Source organism: Schistocerca gregaria, chromosome 7, assembly GCF_023897955.1.
Source record: "Schistocerca gregaria isolate iqSchGreg1 chromosome 7, iqSchGreg1.2, whole genome shotgun sequence".
NCBI classification, from domain to species: Eukaryota; Metazoa; Arthropoda; class Insecta; order Orthoptera; family Acrididae; genus Schistocerca; species Schistocerca gregaria.
Genome location: NC_064926.1, coordinates 157303578 through 157319047, shown reverse-complemented (window position 1 = coordinate 157319047; position 15470 = coordinate 157303578). Strand labels below are relative to the sequence as shown.

The following is a 15470-nucleotide window of genomic DNA, read 5'->3' as shown; positions in this document are numbered from 1 at the left end:
CTGTCCTAATACTAAAGTCTCTTTCACTGTCTCCCTCTTGCTCTCCCTAACTGCTGCTATCTCAAGCCTTCCTTTCTACTGCTGCCGTCTTTCTCACGGTTACTGTCTCTCTCTTCCTTGGTGTCATTGCCATATACTCTCTCTCATCATCACTGGCGTTTACCCACATCCAGTTTCTCTTTCCTTTATTTCTCGACTCTCTCCCCACCCTCTCTAGCACTGACTCCTTCACTGTTTTCCTAGCACTGTTATGCCACTGTCAACTGAGGCGCAGATCCACTGTGACCCTCTCTTTCTCCCACAATGCCACTGTTTTCTTCGCTCTTCCTATAAAACAACCACTCTCCACTATCTTCCAGTATACAGGGTGTCCCATTTATCTTGACCACCTGAAATAACTGTCCAGATGCAAATTACAAAATGTTTCACGCAAATGTTCTTTAGCCGTCAGGGGGGCATTAGTCAGCATGATTGCCTTCGTTGTAGCTATGTTTTTTTTAGAAAGATATGAACAGCAGTATGACTTTTTTAAATGGCACCCTGTATTTTTTATTCGGTAATTCATTTCCTCTCCTAAAGACATACTCAAAAATGTATCACAATGTACCATTCACTGATACACAACGCTATTAATCACAAAACACAACATTGACTTTGAGCCCGGGATCGCAAACTCGTCCATTTCCTAGGGTTGTCAGAAAACTAATGAAAATCGTGTAAAACCATAACACAAAGTTGACTCTCCTGTACCATTGTAGAGAGTAGAACATTCAAAGGTGCTCAAAGTGATGACCCTGGACACAGATACTGGTGTACTCATTGAATGAAAGAATTATTTACTGCTTCCAGTGTTGCCTGCTGAAGATAATTACAAGCAAGCACGATGCGTCTCTGCGTGTCCTCTGGACTTGTTGGAATATCGCGATAGACAACGTCTTTAATGCATCCCCAAAGAAAAAAAATCCAGAGGATTTACATCAGGAGACCTAGCAGGCCAAGTAACTGTTCCTCCTCGACCAATCCACCTGGCAGGATACCTTCGGTTCAGAACACGACGTGCACGCAATGCATTATGTGCCGGACATCCATAGCGTTGACACCACATAAGCATTCTGGTTCTTAGCAGCACTTCATCCAGAAAAGCATGAATAATTAGTTTGAAGAAGTTGACATAAGCTGTGCTGTTTAGACTACCATCTACGAAATAAGGGCCAATAATTGTAGTACCAAGCATCCCACACCAGTCGTTAACTCTCTACTGAGGCTGATGTTCCACCTGTCTAAGCCATCGTGGGTTGTCACTGTGTCAATAACGCATGTTTCTTGTATTTATCTGTCCTTTGTTTGAGAAGGAATATCCATCGGTAAATAGAGTATTGGAGAAGAAGTTCGTGTAGTCGAGGATTTGCTGCTGTGCCCACTGACTGTACACGATTCTGGAAATCATTCCCATGCAATGCTTGATGTAGGTGTACATGGTAAGAATAAGATGCGCACTGGTTTTAGGAATGCCAATCTCGTGTTCAAGCTGTCGTGTACTTGCACGTGGATTCATAGCAACGGAAGCGAGAACAGTAACTGCGGTAGCTTCGTCTCTGCGAGTGCTACGACTATTGTGTTGTCGTGGATTGAAATTTCCCGTTTCCTGAAGCGTCGCAACAAGACGAGAAAACATCCGTCTGGAAGGTGGGTACTTGTCAAGATATCGCTCTCTGTCCGCTTCCGCTGCCTGCAGAGCATTTCGCCTACCTTCAACAACAGCAATGAAAGAAACGTTATGTCGATGCAATTTGTAGAAAGGACAGCCTTTACTGTATCCCTACTCTGCACAACAGTATTTAAAAGGACTAAACTACTGTACTAAATGTAACTGTACATAAGAAAACAGTATAGCAATTACTGTTCTGCATAGATGAGTAGCATTTCTACCTTTTCTTCGTTGGTGAACATTCTACTCACACAACTCTTCAACTGACGATGGTTGACGGAATGACGGGTGTGCATTCTACTTATGTATACATTTGTCCTCTGTCAACGTCAGCACGTGGATGTGTTCCATTATCCCGAGTACCTGCACTAAGCGCTGAGAGCGTCAGCGTCAATCATGTGTTATGTAATTAATAACATTGTGTTTCAGTAAATGGTGTACTGTGATACATTTTTGAATTGAGCTTTAAGAGAGGAAATGAATTACCGAATAAAAAAATGCAGGGTGACATTTGAAACAGTCATACCACTAGTCACATGTTCGTAAAAAAACAAAGCTACAACGAAGGCAATCATGCTGATTGATGTCCCCCTGTCTGCTAAAGAACATTGCTTGGAACATTTTACAATTTTCATCTGGACAAACAGTTATTTAGGGTCGTCAAGATGAATGGGACACGCTGTATATTACTTTTCCCTCTCTCTGTCACTGACACTGTCCACTTCTGTCTCAGCATGAAAAAGCTCGGATATATTAGTATACCAAAATTTTTGCGAAAATTTTAACGGTGCTGAGAAAGGTAGAATGAGGCACCTGGAACCCCTGTTTACAGCGAGAGACGAACATATTCGCATTTTCTAAAATAATTCAGAACTAATTTCACATGTCTGACCGGATTTTTGCAAGTCCATTAGTACCACAAGGTGGACGCTTTACGCCACAATTCTCAGTGCTACATGAATTTATAATAATTTTACGTATGTATTTAATGTGTGCATTTAAGGTAAATTTGAACCTCTGTACCTCACAAACGGATTAAGACACGAAGAATAATTTCGACTTTATTCGAGATCAGGATCTTAGGAATACATCGTAAAAATTACACCCATTTGCTGTTTACAGCTTCCTCGGACACGGGGGCTGGGATTTGGTAACCAAAAAAACAGGTTTTGAGGATGTTTCTCAATAACAGATAAAGATTTTTTAAACAGTAAGATGAATCTTCTAAATAAATTCTTAGAGTTTATACTGTTTGAGCAATTCTTGCGATGTTTTATTATTTCGCTTGATACCAGACTTTACTAATGATTCAAATGGCTCTAACCACTATGGGACTTGACATCTGAGGTTATCAGTCCCCTAGACTTAGAAGTACTTAAACCTAACTAACCAAAGGACATCACACACATCCATGCCCTAGGGAGGATTCTAACCTGCGACCGTAGCAGCAGAACGGTTCCGGACTGAAGCGCCTAGAACCGGTCGTCTACAGCGGCCGGCTAGATTTTACACATAGAAATAGGTTAAGTTTTGAACCTCCATATTTTGGAAACGGATAAGACATTGAGAAAATTTTCAAGGATGCTCAAGATCGGGATGTTAGGAGGATATCGTAAAAATTTCGGCCATTTTGTGCCCATAGCCGTATTGGAATCATCGGCTGGGTTTTGGTCCGATGGCGACGACGAAAATATAGTAATAAATCATTTTTGTGAAGTTTTCCGAGGAATTGCCCTTGAACTAATTTTGTCCCCACAAGTCCCACCAAGCCCACTGTAGACCAGATTCAATGCAAAAAGAGGCAATCGATTTTCTCCACTTGCCAAAGCAAGTATCCAAAATTGACCCTGTACTGTAGGCTAATGAGACTAAGAGCCGACCGGGGTGGCCGAGCGGTTCTAGGCGCTGCAGTCTGGAAACGCGCGACCGCTACGGTCGCAGGTTCGAATCCTGCCTAGGGCATGGATGTGTGCTATATCCTTAGGTTAGTTAGGTTTAAGTAGTTCTCAGTTCTAGGGGACTGATGACCTTAGAAGTTAAGTCCAATAGTGCTCAGAGCCATTTGGAACATTTTTTGACACTAACTCTAGTTCAAGGGCTATTCAAAACACTGGACCCCTGTCTTTTGTCACCAACAGAACCCGAGGTATGAGCTCCGCAAACTCCAATTTCATACGCGACGTTTTGAAACATATGATGTCGCATGCATACCAATAAGTAACTTCAGCACATGGTGTTCCTTGCTCTTTACTACTGCGCAGGCGCGGCGGAGTCCCGCATCCTGGGTCCCACGGAGCAGGTGGTTCGCGAGGGCAGCACGGTGACCTTCACCTGCGAGGCGGCCGCCCTCTCCACGTCTTCTCCGGGCGCCGCGCCGCTCCACTGGCTGCACGAAGGCCGGCTCATCAGTCTCCAGGTGAGGCCTCACTGTGCACGCTTGCTGTCACCACAACCGCCAACACCATCATCAGCCATTTCACTTGAGGCATATGGATCTACACTACTGGCCATTAAAATTGCTACACGAAGATGACGTGCTACAGACGCGAAATTTAACCGACGGGAGGAAGATGCTGTAATATGTAAATGATTAGCTTTTCAGAGCATTCACACAAGGTTGGCGCCGGTGGCGACACCTACAACGTGCTGACATGAGGCACGTTTCCAACCGATCTCTTATACACAAGTAGCAGTTGACCGGCAATGCCTGAAGAAACGTTGTTGTAATGCCTCGTGTACGAGGAGAAATGTGTACCGTCACGTTTACGACTTTGATAAAGGTCGGATTGAAGCCTTTCGCGATTGCGGTTTATCGTATCACGACACTGATGCTCGCGTTGGTCGAGATCCAATGACTGTTAGCAGAATATGGAATCGGTGCGTTCAGGAAGGTAATACGGAACGCCTTGCTTGCAACGGCCTCGTATCACTGGCAGTCGAGATGACAAGCATCTTATCCGCATGGGTGTAACGGATCGTGCAGCCACGTCTCTATCCCTGAGTCAAGAGATGGGGATGTTTGCAAGGGAACAACCATCTACACGAACAGTTCGACGACGTTTGCAGCAGAATGGACTATCAGCTGGGAGACAATGGCTGCTGTTACCCTTGACGCTGTATTACAGACAGAAGCGCCTGCGATGGTTTACTCAACGACGAACCTGGGTGCACGAATGGGAAAACGTCATTTTTTCGGAAGAATCCAGGTTCTGTTTACAGCATCATGATGGTCGCATCCGTGATTGGCAACATCGCGGTGAACGCACATTGGAAGTGCGTATTCGTCATCGCCATACTGTCATATCACCCGGCGTGATGCTATGGGGTGCCATTGTTTACACGTTTCGGTCACCTCTTGTTCGCGTTGACGGCACTTTGAACAGTGGACGTTACATTTCAGATGTGTTACGACTCGTGGCTCTACCCTTCATTCGATCCCTACGAAACCCTGCATTTCAGCAGGAAAATGCACGACCGCATGTTGCAGGTCCTGTACTGGCCTTTCTGGATACAGAAAATGTTCGACTGCCGCCCTGGCCAGCACATTCTCCAGATCTCTCACCAATTGAAAACGTTTGGTCAATAGTGGCCGAGCAACTGGCTCGTCACAATACGCCAGTCACTATTCTTGATGAATTGTGGTATTGTGTTGCAGCTGCATGGGCAACTGTACCTGTACACGCCATCCAGGCTCTATTTGACTCAATGCCCAGGCGTATCAAGGCCGTTATTACGGCCAGAGGTGATTGTTCTGGTTACTGATTTCTCAGGATCTATGCACCTAAATTTGCGTGAAAATATATCCACCTGCCAGTTCTAGTATAATATGTTTGTCCAGTACCCGTTTATCATCTGCATTTCTTCTTGGTATAGCAATTTTAATTGCCTGTACTGTATGTAGCCGCTGTACGTATTACATGGAAATGACGGAAATCGTAGGATAGCGATATGCCAATATACAAATGGTGGTGGTATAGTGTGCATGGCGGAGATGTTATTTGTACTATAGTGATTCACGTGAAATGGTTCATTGTGGCCGCTCTACGTCAGGTAGCAGACTTTGAAAGTGGAATGGCATTTGGAGCTAAACGCATGGGACATTCCATTCTAGACTTAGTTGGAGAATTCAATATTCCGAGATCCACCGTGTCAAGGGCGTGCCGATAATACCAAACATCAGGCATTACCTCTCACGACGAAGAGTGCAGTGGCCGATGACTTAACGACCGAGAGCAGCGTCGTTTGCGTAGAGTTGTTATTGGTAACGCACGAACACTCTGCATGAAATAACCGCAAGAATCAACATGGGACGTTGGACAGGGTGGAAAAATTTTGCTTTAATGGTTAATGGCAGCAGACGACCGGCGCGAGTGACTTTGCTAACAGCGTGTCATCGACTGCGGCACCTCTCCTTGGGTCATGACGATATGTGTTGGGCCTTAAACGACTGGAAAACCGTGGAATGGTGAGATGAGTCCCGATTTCAGAAGGTAAGTGCTGATGACAGGGTTCTAGTGCGGCACAGACTCTTACGAAGCCATGGGCCTATGTTGTCAGTAATGCACTGGGCAATCCGGTTGTTGCTCCGTAATAGTATGGGCTGAGCTCTTGCCCAACTGAACCGATCAGTGACTGGAAATGATTGTGTTAGCTGAGGCGTGGAGACCATATTCCGGCATCCATGGACCTCATCTACCCAAACGACTATGTAATTTCTACGGATGACAATGCACCATGTCACCGGGCCACAAATGTTCGCGGTCAGTTTGTGGACCATTGTGGACAGTTCCAGTAAGCAATTTGCCCACTCGAATCGTCCGGCGTGAACCTGATCGAACATTTACGGGACATGATCAAGAGAGATCACTTCGTGCACAAAATCCTGCGCCATCACAACTATGGACAGCTAAAGAGGCAGCATAGTCAATATTTCTCCAGGGGACTTGTTGAGTCCATACCATGTCGAGCTGCTGGCCTACAGTGGACAAAACGCAGAGCGACATGTTAGGAGGTATCCTATGATTTTTGCCACTTCAGTGTATAATGTCATCCACCCACTTCGCACTGTGCAGTCGCCTTATCTCGAGGTGTCCAGCACAGCAATTTACTGGTCCAGCTTCGACTCATTCAGCTGCCTGCATGTCTCACCCACTTCCAGTTTATTTTAGTGGTTGTGACAACCACTAACCCCTCCCACTTTTCCACCCTTTGCATAATGGTTCTTCCATGTATAAAACAGCCTGAAGCATCCGATTACTTCACAAATAAATAAATAGTTAAATATTTGATTTTAAGAAATTCAAACATGATTAATTAAAACTCAAAATCCTAATTATGTACACTTTATTAGTTTCAGATTATTCATCCTTAAAGTAATAAACAAAATCGTAACCAAAACGGGTAAACCGAAAGAGTTATAAACCCTTTATAAGTTGGCGTAAGACTGTTTTGACGAATAGTCCACGGTGTTAAACTGTTTATTTTAGGCTTTATCGTCGCTAATATAGCTTATGAAAGCAAGCAAGCTGCAGTTCGACGATAGAATGTCTTACAAATCTTACAATGTCAATTATATAATTTACTTGATGGGTATGTTACAAAATACAGATGCTCAGATACGCTCCACTCTTTATTTGTTACGATGCAGGTATTAGATTTCTTACTTTAGTGCGCTGTTAGGTTGTTTGATAATTTTTCTTTCGGTGATTAGATATTAGTCAATGTTTCAATACTGAGATGTATGCATATCAGGCATTTAAGAGTTTTAATTTATTTCCGCGATTGCGTTGCGTACTGAACCATTGGGCATGCTTAGCTAACACTTATTGCAATAAACCGTTTCACAGCTTATGGGAATAATCAACGCAAACTAACGCGCTTTACATGGGTTTACAATTTATTGTCTGTTTTTATATTGCCGTATTAGAAATTCAGAGTCTTCGCACCTTTGTACGATAGCTGGGTAAAGTGTACCAGAGGACGGATTTTACTGAATGAAGATAATTATGTTTGTTGCTCTTTCGGGTATTCAAATTATGGGTACAGTACGAAAGGTAGGGAAACATGTCACGGAATTTTAGTTGGTTTGTTTGTGATAGTGCAGTGATGAACGGCCACATGTCCTTCAGACAGTCCGCCGGCATCCGTAATAGCAGTGGTGGAGTGGTATCCCCTCACGCATTTATTAACCAGTTGTATGCAATAGTAGGAAATGTTTAAACTCAGGGTTTTCTGAGACATAACAGCTTTCGAGAACTTACAACTTCCCCCTTGCTGGTATCGTTTCAAATCCCTGCATGCCGCAGAACTATAACGGGGTGTTTGTCCTGAGTGATTCACAGAATATGTACGCGAACGTCCGATTTTTATATGCTCCTAGTCCGAGTACCCGGATAATGCTAGCGGTATTCGCCATGCTCGTGTATAAAAATGATGACATGTACGTTTCGCTAATACAACGTTGTTTCACGGTAAATTATTAGCAGGAACCAGTTTGTTTTATTCAATATGTGTGTTGATGGTCTGATGTACCGTTTCGAAATACGAATGATAATCACTGAACTCTAATTCACGACTCCCTAACCCATTCACTATCCCACTGTAAGAATTTGAAAGCTGAGTTCATTTTAGTATATTCGATTCTGGTACAGTAAAACTGATATATACTTGCCGACGATCATTCAAGCAAACTATCGGAGAGCTATCGTCGGAAACTTGAGGAACTAAAAGCCAAGTCGTTTCCGTTGCAGGCCATAAATCAGATCATTATCCTCTATAGCTTGTGAAACAGACCTTCTCTTCATAGTTAATAGAAAATGATTCAGATAAAACTGAAATGGATGTACAGCCACAGTGCGTCTCATACCTATTTCATGGCAGTGCGTTCTGCCTTGCGAACCTTTCTTTTATATATAGCGATTCAGCTATTTCCCAAGTAAGCTGACAGATTATACTTTATTTTTCCCCCACGCAGCCAAAGCACATGACATCTAATGTGACAATGCAAGAGTTTGAGTGTAAAATAAACGCTTCTTTATTGGGAGTAATTTCAGTAATGCAGAACCTCGTTGTTGGACGCCTCGTGTAACTTTCAGTTCTCATTATTCTGGTGAAGCTAAACACTCCGCCTGTCGCGGAATTCTCACAGATGAGAACATATTCATTTTGTTGGAAAACTAGGGAGCAGCACGATTCTCGTCTACTTTTCTGTGTCAGGGAGTACGTTACCCAATATTGCCTCTGTTGCGAACGGTTTAATATTACAGGTATGAGAGCCGAATTGCACCAACGAAAAACTGTGTGAGCAGTAGCAGTGAGGTGACAAAAGTCATGCGGTACCTCCTAATACTGTGTCGGACCTCCTTTTGCCCAGCGTAGTACACCAACTCGACAAGGCATGTTCTCAACGAGTCTTTGGATGTCCCCTGCCGAAACATTTGCCCATGCTGCCTCTACAGTCGTCCATAATTGCGAAAGTCTTGCCGGTGTAAGATACTATGCGCGAAATGCCTCTCGATTATGTCCTATAAATGTTCGACGGGATTTATATCGGGTGATCTGGGAAGGCAAATCATTTGCTCGCGTTATCCAAAATGTTCTTCTCAAGGCAATCGCGAACAGTTATGGTTCGGTGACATGGTGCATTGTATCCATAAATACTAACAAAGAGATAGAGGGGCTGGCCAGTACTTACCTCAGCTCAGTACAGCCGATAGAGACACAAAAAACAACCGAAAATTTAAGCTCCTAGCTTTCGGAATAAATGTTCCTTCATCAGGGAGGAGAGAGGGGAAAGAAAGGGAAGAAGGGAAAGTGGATTTAGTTACTCACAACCCAGGTTATGAAGCAACAGGGAAAGGAAAACAGGGAAGGTAGCAAGGATGGAGGCATGGTTGTCAGAGGGAAGCCAAAGATATTCTACTGCAGGTACTGTGCCAGCTTCAAACCAAAGAGGATGCATACAGAAGTAAAGAGGTGTATAGTATAAAGATGTAGGATGGAAAGATGCATGAATGGCTAAAGAGGAAAGGGAAAGAGGAGAAGACTGAAAAGTAAATGGGAGTGAGGTTGTTTAACGTAGGTTTAGTCCAGGGGGATGGCGGGATGAAAGGATGTGCTGGAGTGCAAGTTCCCATCTCCGCAGTTCAGAGGGACTGGTGTTGGGTGGGAGAAGCCAAATGGCACGTACAGTGTAGCAGGTTCCTAGGTCCCTAGAATTATGCTGGAGGGCATGCTCCGCTACTGGGTATTGGACATCTCCTAGGCGGACAGTTCGTCTGTGTCCGTTCATGCGCTCAGCCAGTTTAGTTGTTGTCATACCGATGTAAAAGGCTGTGCAGTGCAGGCATGTCAGCTGATAAATGACATGTGTAGTCTCACACGTGGCCCTTCCTTGAATTGTGTATGTTTTCCTAGTAGCGGGGCTGGAGTAGGTGGTTGTGGGGGGATGCATGGGGCAGGTTTTGCAGCGGGGTCGGTTACAGGGGTAGGAACCACTGGGTAGAGAAGGTAGTCTGGGAATATTGCAGGGTTTAACAACAAAACCATCCCTTGCAGACGTTTCAGGAATTCCTCACATCCAGTGTTGCCTCCCAGTCCTTCTTGAAGAACATTCCGACAACCCCCAACATCACCCCAGCTGAATCCCGTGCCATTAAACAGCTGAAAACAGACCGCTCTATTGTAATCCTTCCGGCGGATAAAGGCTCCACAACTGTGGTACTTGACCGTGTGGAGTATGTGGCAGAAGGACTGCGTCAACTCTCCGACACCTCAACCTACAAAGCTGTTACCCTGGATCCCATTCCCTCCATTCAGACTGAGCTGCAGAAAATCCTAAAAATCCAAGGTCCCTCACAAGGCCTCACAATGGCTTCCATAGACTTACTCACTCCACCTGAGCCACGTACCCCTACCTTCTACCTATTACCCAAAATCCACAAAGAGAACCATCCTGGCCGTCCCATTGTAGCGGGCTTCAAAGCCCCAACAGAACGTATCTCAGCTCTGGTAGACCAACACCTCCAACCTATCACCTGCAGGCTCCCATCCTACATCAAGGACACAAACCACTTCCTAGAACGCCTCAAATCCATTCCCACTCCTCTCCCACCTGAAACCTTTCTTGTCACCATAGATGCTACATCCCTTTACACAAACATCCCACACACCCATGGTCTCTCTGCCCTTGAGCACTACCTCTCCCAACGCCCACCCGAAGATCTTCCAAAAACCTCGTTCCTTATCACACTTACCAACTTCATCCTCACCCATAATTACTTCACTTTTGAAGGCCAGACCTACAAACAAATCAGGGGAACTGCCATGGGAACCAGGATGGCTCCATCCTATGCCAACCTCTTCATGGGCCGCATGGAGGAGGCTTTCCTGAAGACCCAACAGCTGCTTCCCCTGGCCTGGTATAGGTTTATAGATGACATCTTTGTGGTCTGGACTCATGGTGAAGAAACACTCCTTAATTTTCTCCATAACCTCAACTCCTTTTCGAATCTGAATTTCACCTGGTCCTTCTCCAAAACCAAAGCCACCTTCCTGGATGTTGACCTTCATCTTGTTGAAGCTCACATCCACACCTCTGTCCATATCAAACCCACCAACAAACAACAGTACCTTCACTTTGATAGCTGCCATCCATTCCACATCAAACGCTCCCTTCCCTACAGCCTAGGTATTCGTGGCAAACGTATCTGCTCCAGTGACGAATCCCTCAACAATTACACCAATAACCTGACCAGTGCTTTCCTCTCCCGCAACTATCCTGCAGACCTTGTCCACAAACAGATCTCCCGAGCAATACATTCCTCCCCGTCCAACAACAATATTCCTAGCCTCAGACCACACAGAAGCATCCCCCTTGTCACCCAATATTATCCTGGCCTCGAATACATCAATAAATTACTCCGCCAGGGATATGACTTTCTCAAGTCAACCCCTGAAATGAGATCATCCCTTGACAAAATTCTCCCCACACCACCCAGAGTTGCCTTTCGTCGTCCCCCTAACCTCCGTAACATCCTTGTTAAACCCTGCAATATTCCCAGACTACCTTCTCTACCCAATGGTTCCTACCCCTGTAACCGACCCCGCTGCAAAACCTGCCCCATGCATCCCCCCACAACCACCTACTCCAGCCCCGCTACTAGGAAAACATACACAATTCAAGGAAGGGCCACGTGTGAGACTACACATGTCATTTATCAGCTGACATGCCTGCACTGCACAGCCTTTTACATCGGTATGACAACAACTAAACTGGCTGAGCGCATGAACGGACACAGACGAACTGTCCGCCTAGGAGATGTCCAATACCCAGTAGCGGAGCATGCCCTCCAGCATAATTCTAGGGACCTAGGAACCTGCTACACTGTACGTGCCATTTGGCTTCTCCCACCCAACACCAGTCCCTCTGAACTGCGGAGATGGGAACTTGCACTCCAGCACATCCTTTCATCCCGCCATCCCCCTGGACTAAACCTACGTTAAACAACCTCACTCCCATTTACTTTTCAGTCTTCTCCTCTTTCCCTTTCCTCTTTAGCCATTCATGCATCTTTCCATCCTACATCTTTATACTATACACCTCTTTACTTCTGTATGCATCCTCTTTGGTTTGAAGCTGGCACAGTACCTGCAGTAGAATATCTTTGGCTTCCCTCTGACAACCATGCCTCCATCCTTGCTACCTTCCCTGTTTTCCTTTCCCTGTTGCTTCATAACCTGGGTTGTGAGTAACTAAATCCACTTTCCCTTCTTCCCTTTCTTTCCCCTCTCTCCTCCCTGATGAAGGAACATTTATTCCGAAAGCTAGGAGCTTAAATTTTCGGTTGTTTTTTGTGTCTCTATCGGCTGTACTGAGCTGAGGTAAGTACTGGCCAGCCCCTCTATCTCTTTGTTAGTAATTGTTTCACATCTTTATATGAGATTTTCCATTAATTAGTTGTATCCATAAATACCGTGTCGTTGTTTGACAAGATGAAGTTCATGAACAGCTGCAAATTGTCTTCAGGTATCTGTCCATAACCATTTTACAGTGAATGATCGCTTCCGTTTGATCAGAGGACCGACTTCCCACCATTATAGAGTCACTACCAGCTTGCACAATGCCTTTTTGACAACTTTGGCCCATGACTTCGAGGGTTCTATGTCACACTTGAACCCACCATCAGCTGTTACAAACTCAAATGGGTACTCATCTGACCACGTCATTGTTTTCCAGTCGTCTGGATTCCAACCTACATGGTCATGAGTCCAGGAGAGGCGCTTCAGGCGATGTCGTTCTGTTAGCAAAGGCTCTAACGTCTGTCATCTGTTGTTAGAAAAAGCTTTAGCATCGGCCGTCTGCTACCGAAGCTCATTAACACCACATTTAGACGCACTGATCTAACGGACACCTTCGTTGTACGTCCTATGTTGATTTTTGCTGTTATTTCACGCAGAGTTCCTTGTCTGTTAGCACTGACAACTCTACGCAAACGCCGCTTGTCTTGGTTGTTACGTGAACGTCATCTGCTACTGTGTTGTCCGAGGTGAGAGATAATTGCTGAAATTTGGTAATCTCGGCACACTCTTGACACTGCGGGTCTAGGAGTAGTGAACTCCGTAACGTTTTATGACTTGTGTACGTGATTTTTCTATCATCTGCACATCTGTATATGTGCATATCGCTATATCGTGACTTTTCTCACCTCAGTGAATGCCAGTTTTATTACTACTGAGTAAATAATATGTCCTTGCAACTGACAATTAGCATATAATTTCACAAGTGTGTCAACTTACCTGGTTGTTTAAAAAATAAATGAATTTTCGCTAAAAACCTCCATGTATCTGGCAGGTGTTACACATCTTGTTTACATTTTCCACTTACTACTTTTTCATTAAATTTACAGCAAATATTCGCTATAAGAATTATATGTTATTTTTCAATGACTCTCAAGACAAATAAGTGGCAAATCTCTAACGCATGCCTGCATCCTCAAGACAAATAAGTGGCAAATCTCAAACGCATACCTGAATGAGAATGTCGATGCTAGCTAAGCTGTGGTTTGTGCTGTTGTATCTGACCACTAAGTGCACCTGTGCAATGACAACAACTCGTTGCAAGTTTCATTTGTCGTCAGAACAGTGTTCTTTGTAACTGGGATTGCATTATGTTGGAGTTAAGTGAATTCAAAGGATGTGTCGGAATTAGTATTGCATGCAGCTAAAGTGGAAAAACGTCATGAGGTAAATCACAACACAGACGAAAGTATATATTGCGTGATCGTGACAGTCATTTAAGAGGATTGTAACGAAAAATAAGAGGCCGACAGCCGCAAAAGTCACTGAAGATGTGACTGTCGCACTTTAGAAGGTAGCTTCATTACCTGGGAATAGCAGGATGGGCAGTAATTCCAAAACCACGTATCAGTCATGCAAATTCCTGTAACACAAAAACGTAGTCCCGGAGCCGTAAAACCTGGCCTATAGACCAACGAAAGAACGAAATTTGGTCGAATGTGTCTTTTTTCACAGTGTTTCCAACTTTTGCTGTGTTCCTAGACGACATCGTCCAGACTTGGTTTCGTGAAAACGAGGATGAATTGTACCATCCACCTTGCCAACCGAAATTATCAGATCTCATACACTACTGGCCGCTAAAATTGCTGCACCAAGAATAAACGCAGATGATAAACGGGTATTCATTGGACAAATATATTATGCTAGAACTGACATGTAATTACATTTTCACGCAATTTTGGTGCATAGATCATGAGAAATCGGTACCCAGAACAATCACTTCTGGCCGTAATAACGGCCTTGATACGCCTGGGCATTGAGTCAAACAGACCTTGGATGGCGTCTACACGTACAGCTGACCATGTAGCTTCAACACCATACCACAGTTCATCAAGAGTAGTGACTGGCGTATTGTGACGAGCCAGTTGCTCGGCCACCATTGGCCAGACGTTTTCAGTTGTCGTGAGATCTGGAAAATGTGCTGGTCAGGGTAGCAGTCGAACATTTTCTGTATCCAGAAAGGCCCGTCAGGACCTTCAACATCCGGTCGTGCATTATCCTGCCGAAATGTAGGGTTTCGCAGGGATCGAATGAAGGGTAGAGCCACGGGTCTTAACACATCTGAAATGTAACGTCCACGGTTCATAGTGCCGTAGTGCGAACAAGAGGTGACCGAGACGTGTAACCAATGGTACCCCATACCATCACGCCGGGTGCTAGGCCAGTATGGCCTTACACGAGGCATCACAACAACGTTTCACCAGGCAACGCCGGTGAACTGCTGTTTGTGTATGAGAAATCGGTTTCAAACTTTCCTCATGTCAGCACGTTGTAGGTGTCGCCACCGGCGCAAACCTTGTGTGAATGCTCTGAAAAGCTAATCATTTGCATATCACAGCATCTTCTTCCTGTCGGTTAAACTTAGCGTCTGTAGCACGTCATCTTCGTGGTGCAGCAATTTTAATGGCCAGTAGTGTAGTTAGGCACCCGTGGTCTAGGGGTAGCGTCTTTGATTCATAATCAAAACGTCTTTGGTCCCGGGTTCGATCCCCGCCACTGCATAAATAATGATAAATAATCAGCATTGGCGGCCGAAGACTTCCGGCATAAGAAGTCAGCCTCATTCTGCCAACGGCCTTGTCAAAGAGGGTGGAGGAGCGGATAGAGGTTCAGGGCACTCTCTTGTCTTAGGGGTGGGAAATTGCCCCTAAAGGCGGAAGAATCAGCAATGATCAACGACATGAGG

The 15470-nt window shown here is 44.8% G+C and overlaps 1 protein-coding gene across 1 annotated transcript in view; it reads left to right on the top strand.

Moving 5' to 3' along the window:
• LOC126281908 (uncharacterized) overlaps window positions 1-15470 on the top strand; it is a 1469616-nt gene that overhangs the window by 1334323 nt on the left and 119823 nt on the right. The window contains exon 5 of the mRNA XM_049981233.1: window positions 3970-4124. Within this exon, the coding sequence (XP_049837190.1) occupies window positions 3970-4124 (155 nt within the window). The remainder of the gene's footprint in view (window positions 1-3969; window positions 4125-15470) is intronic.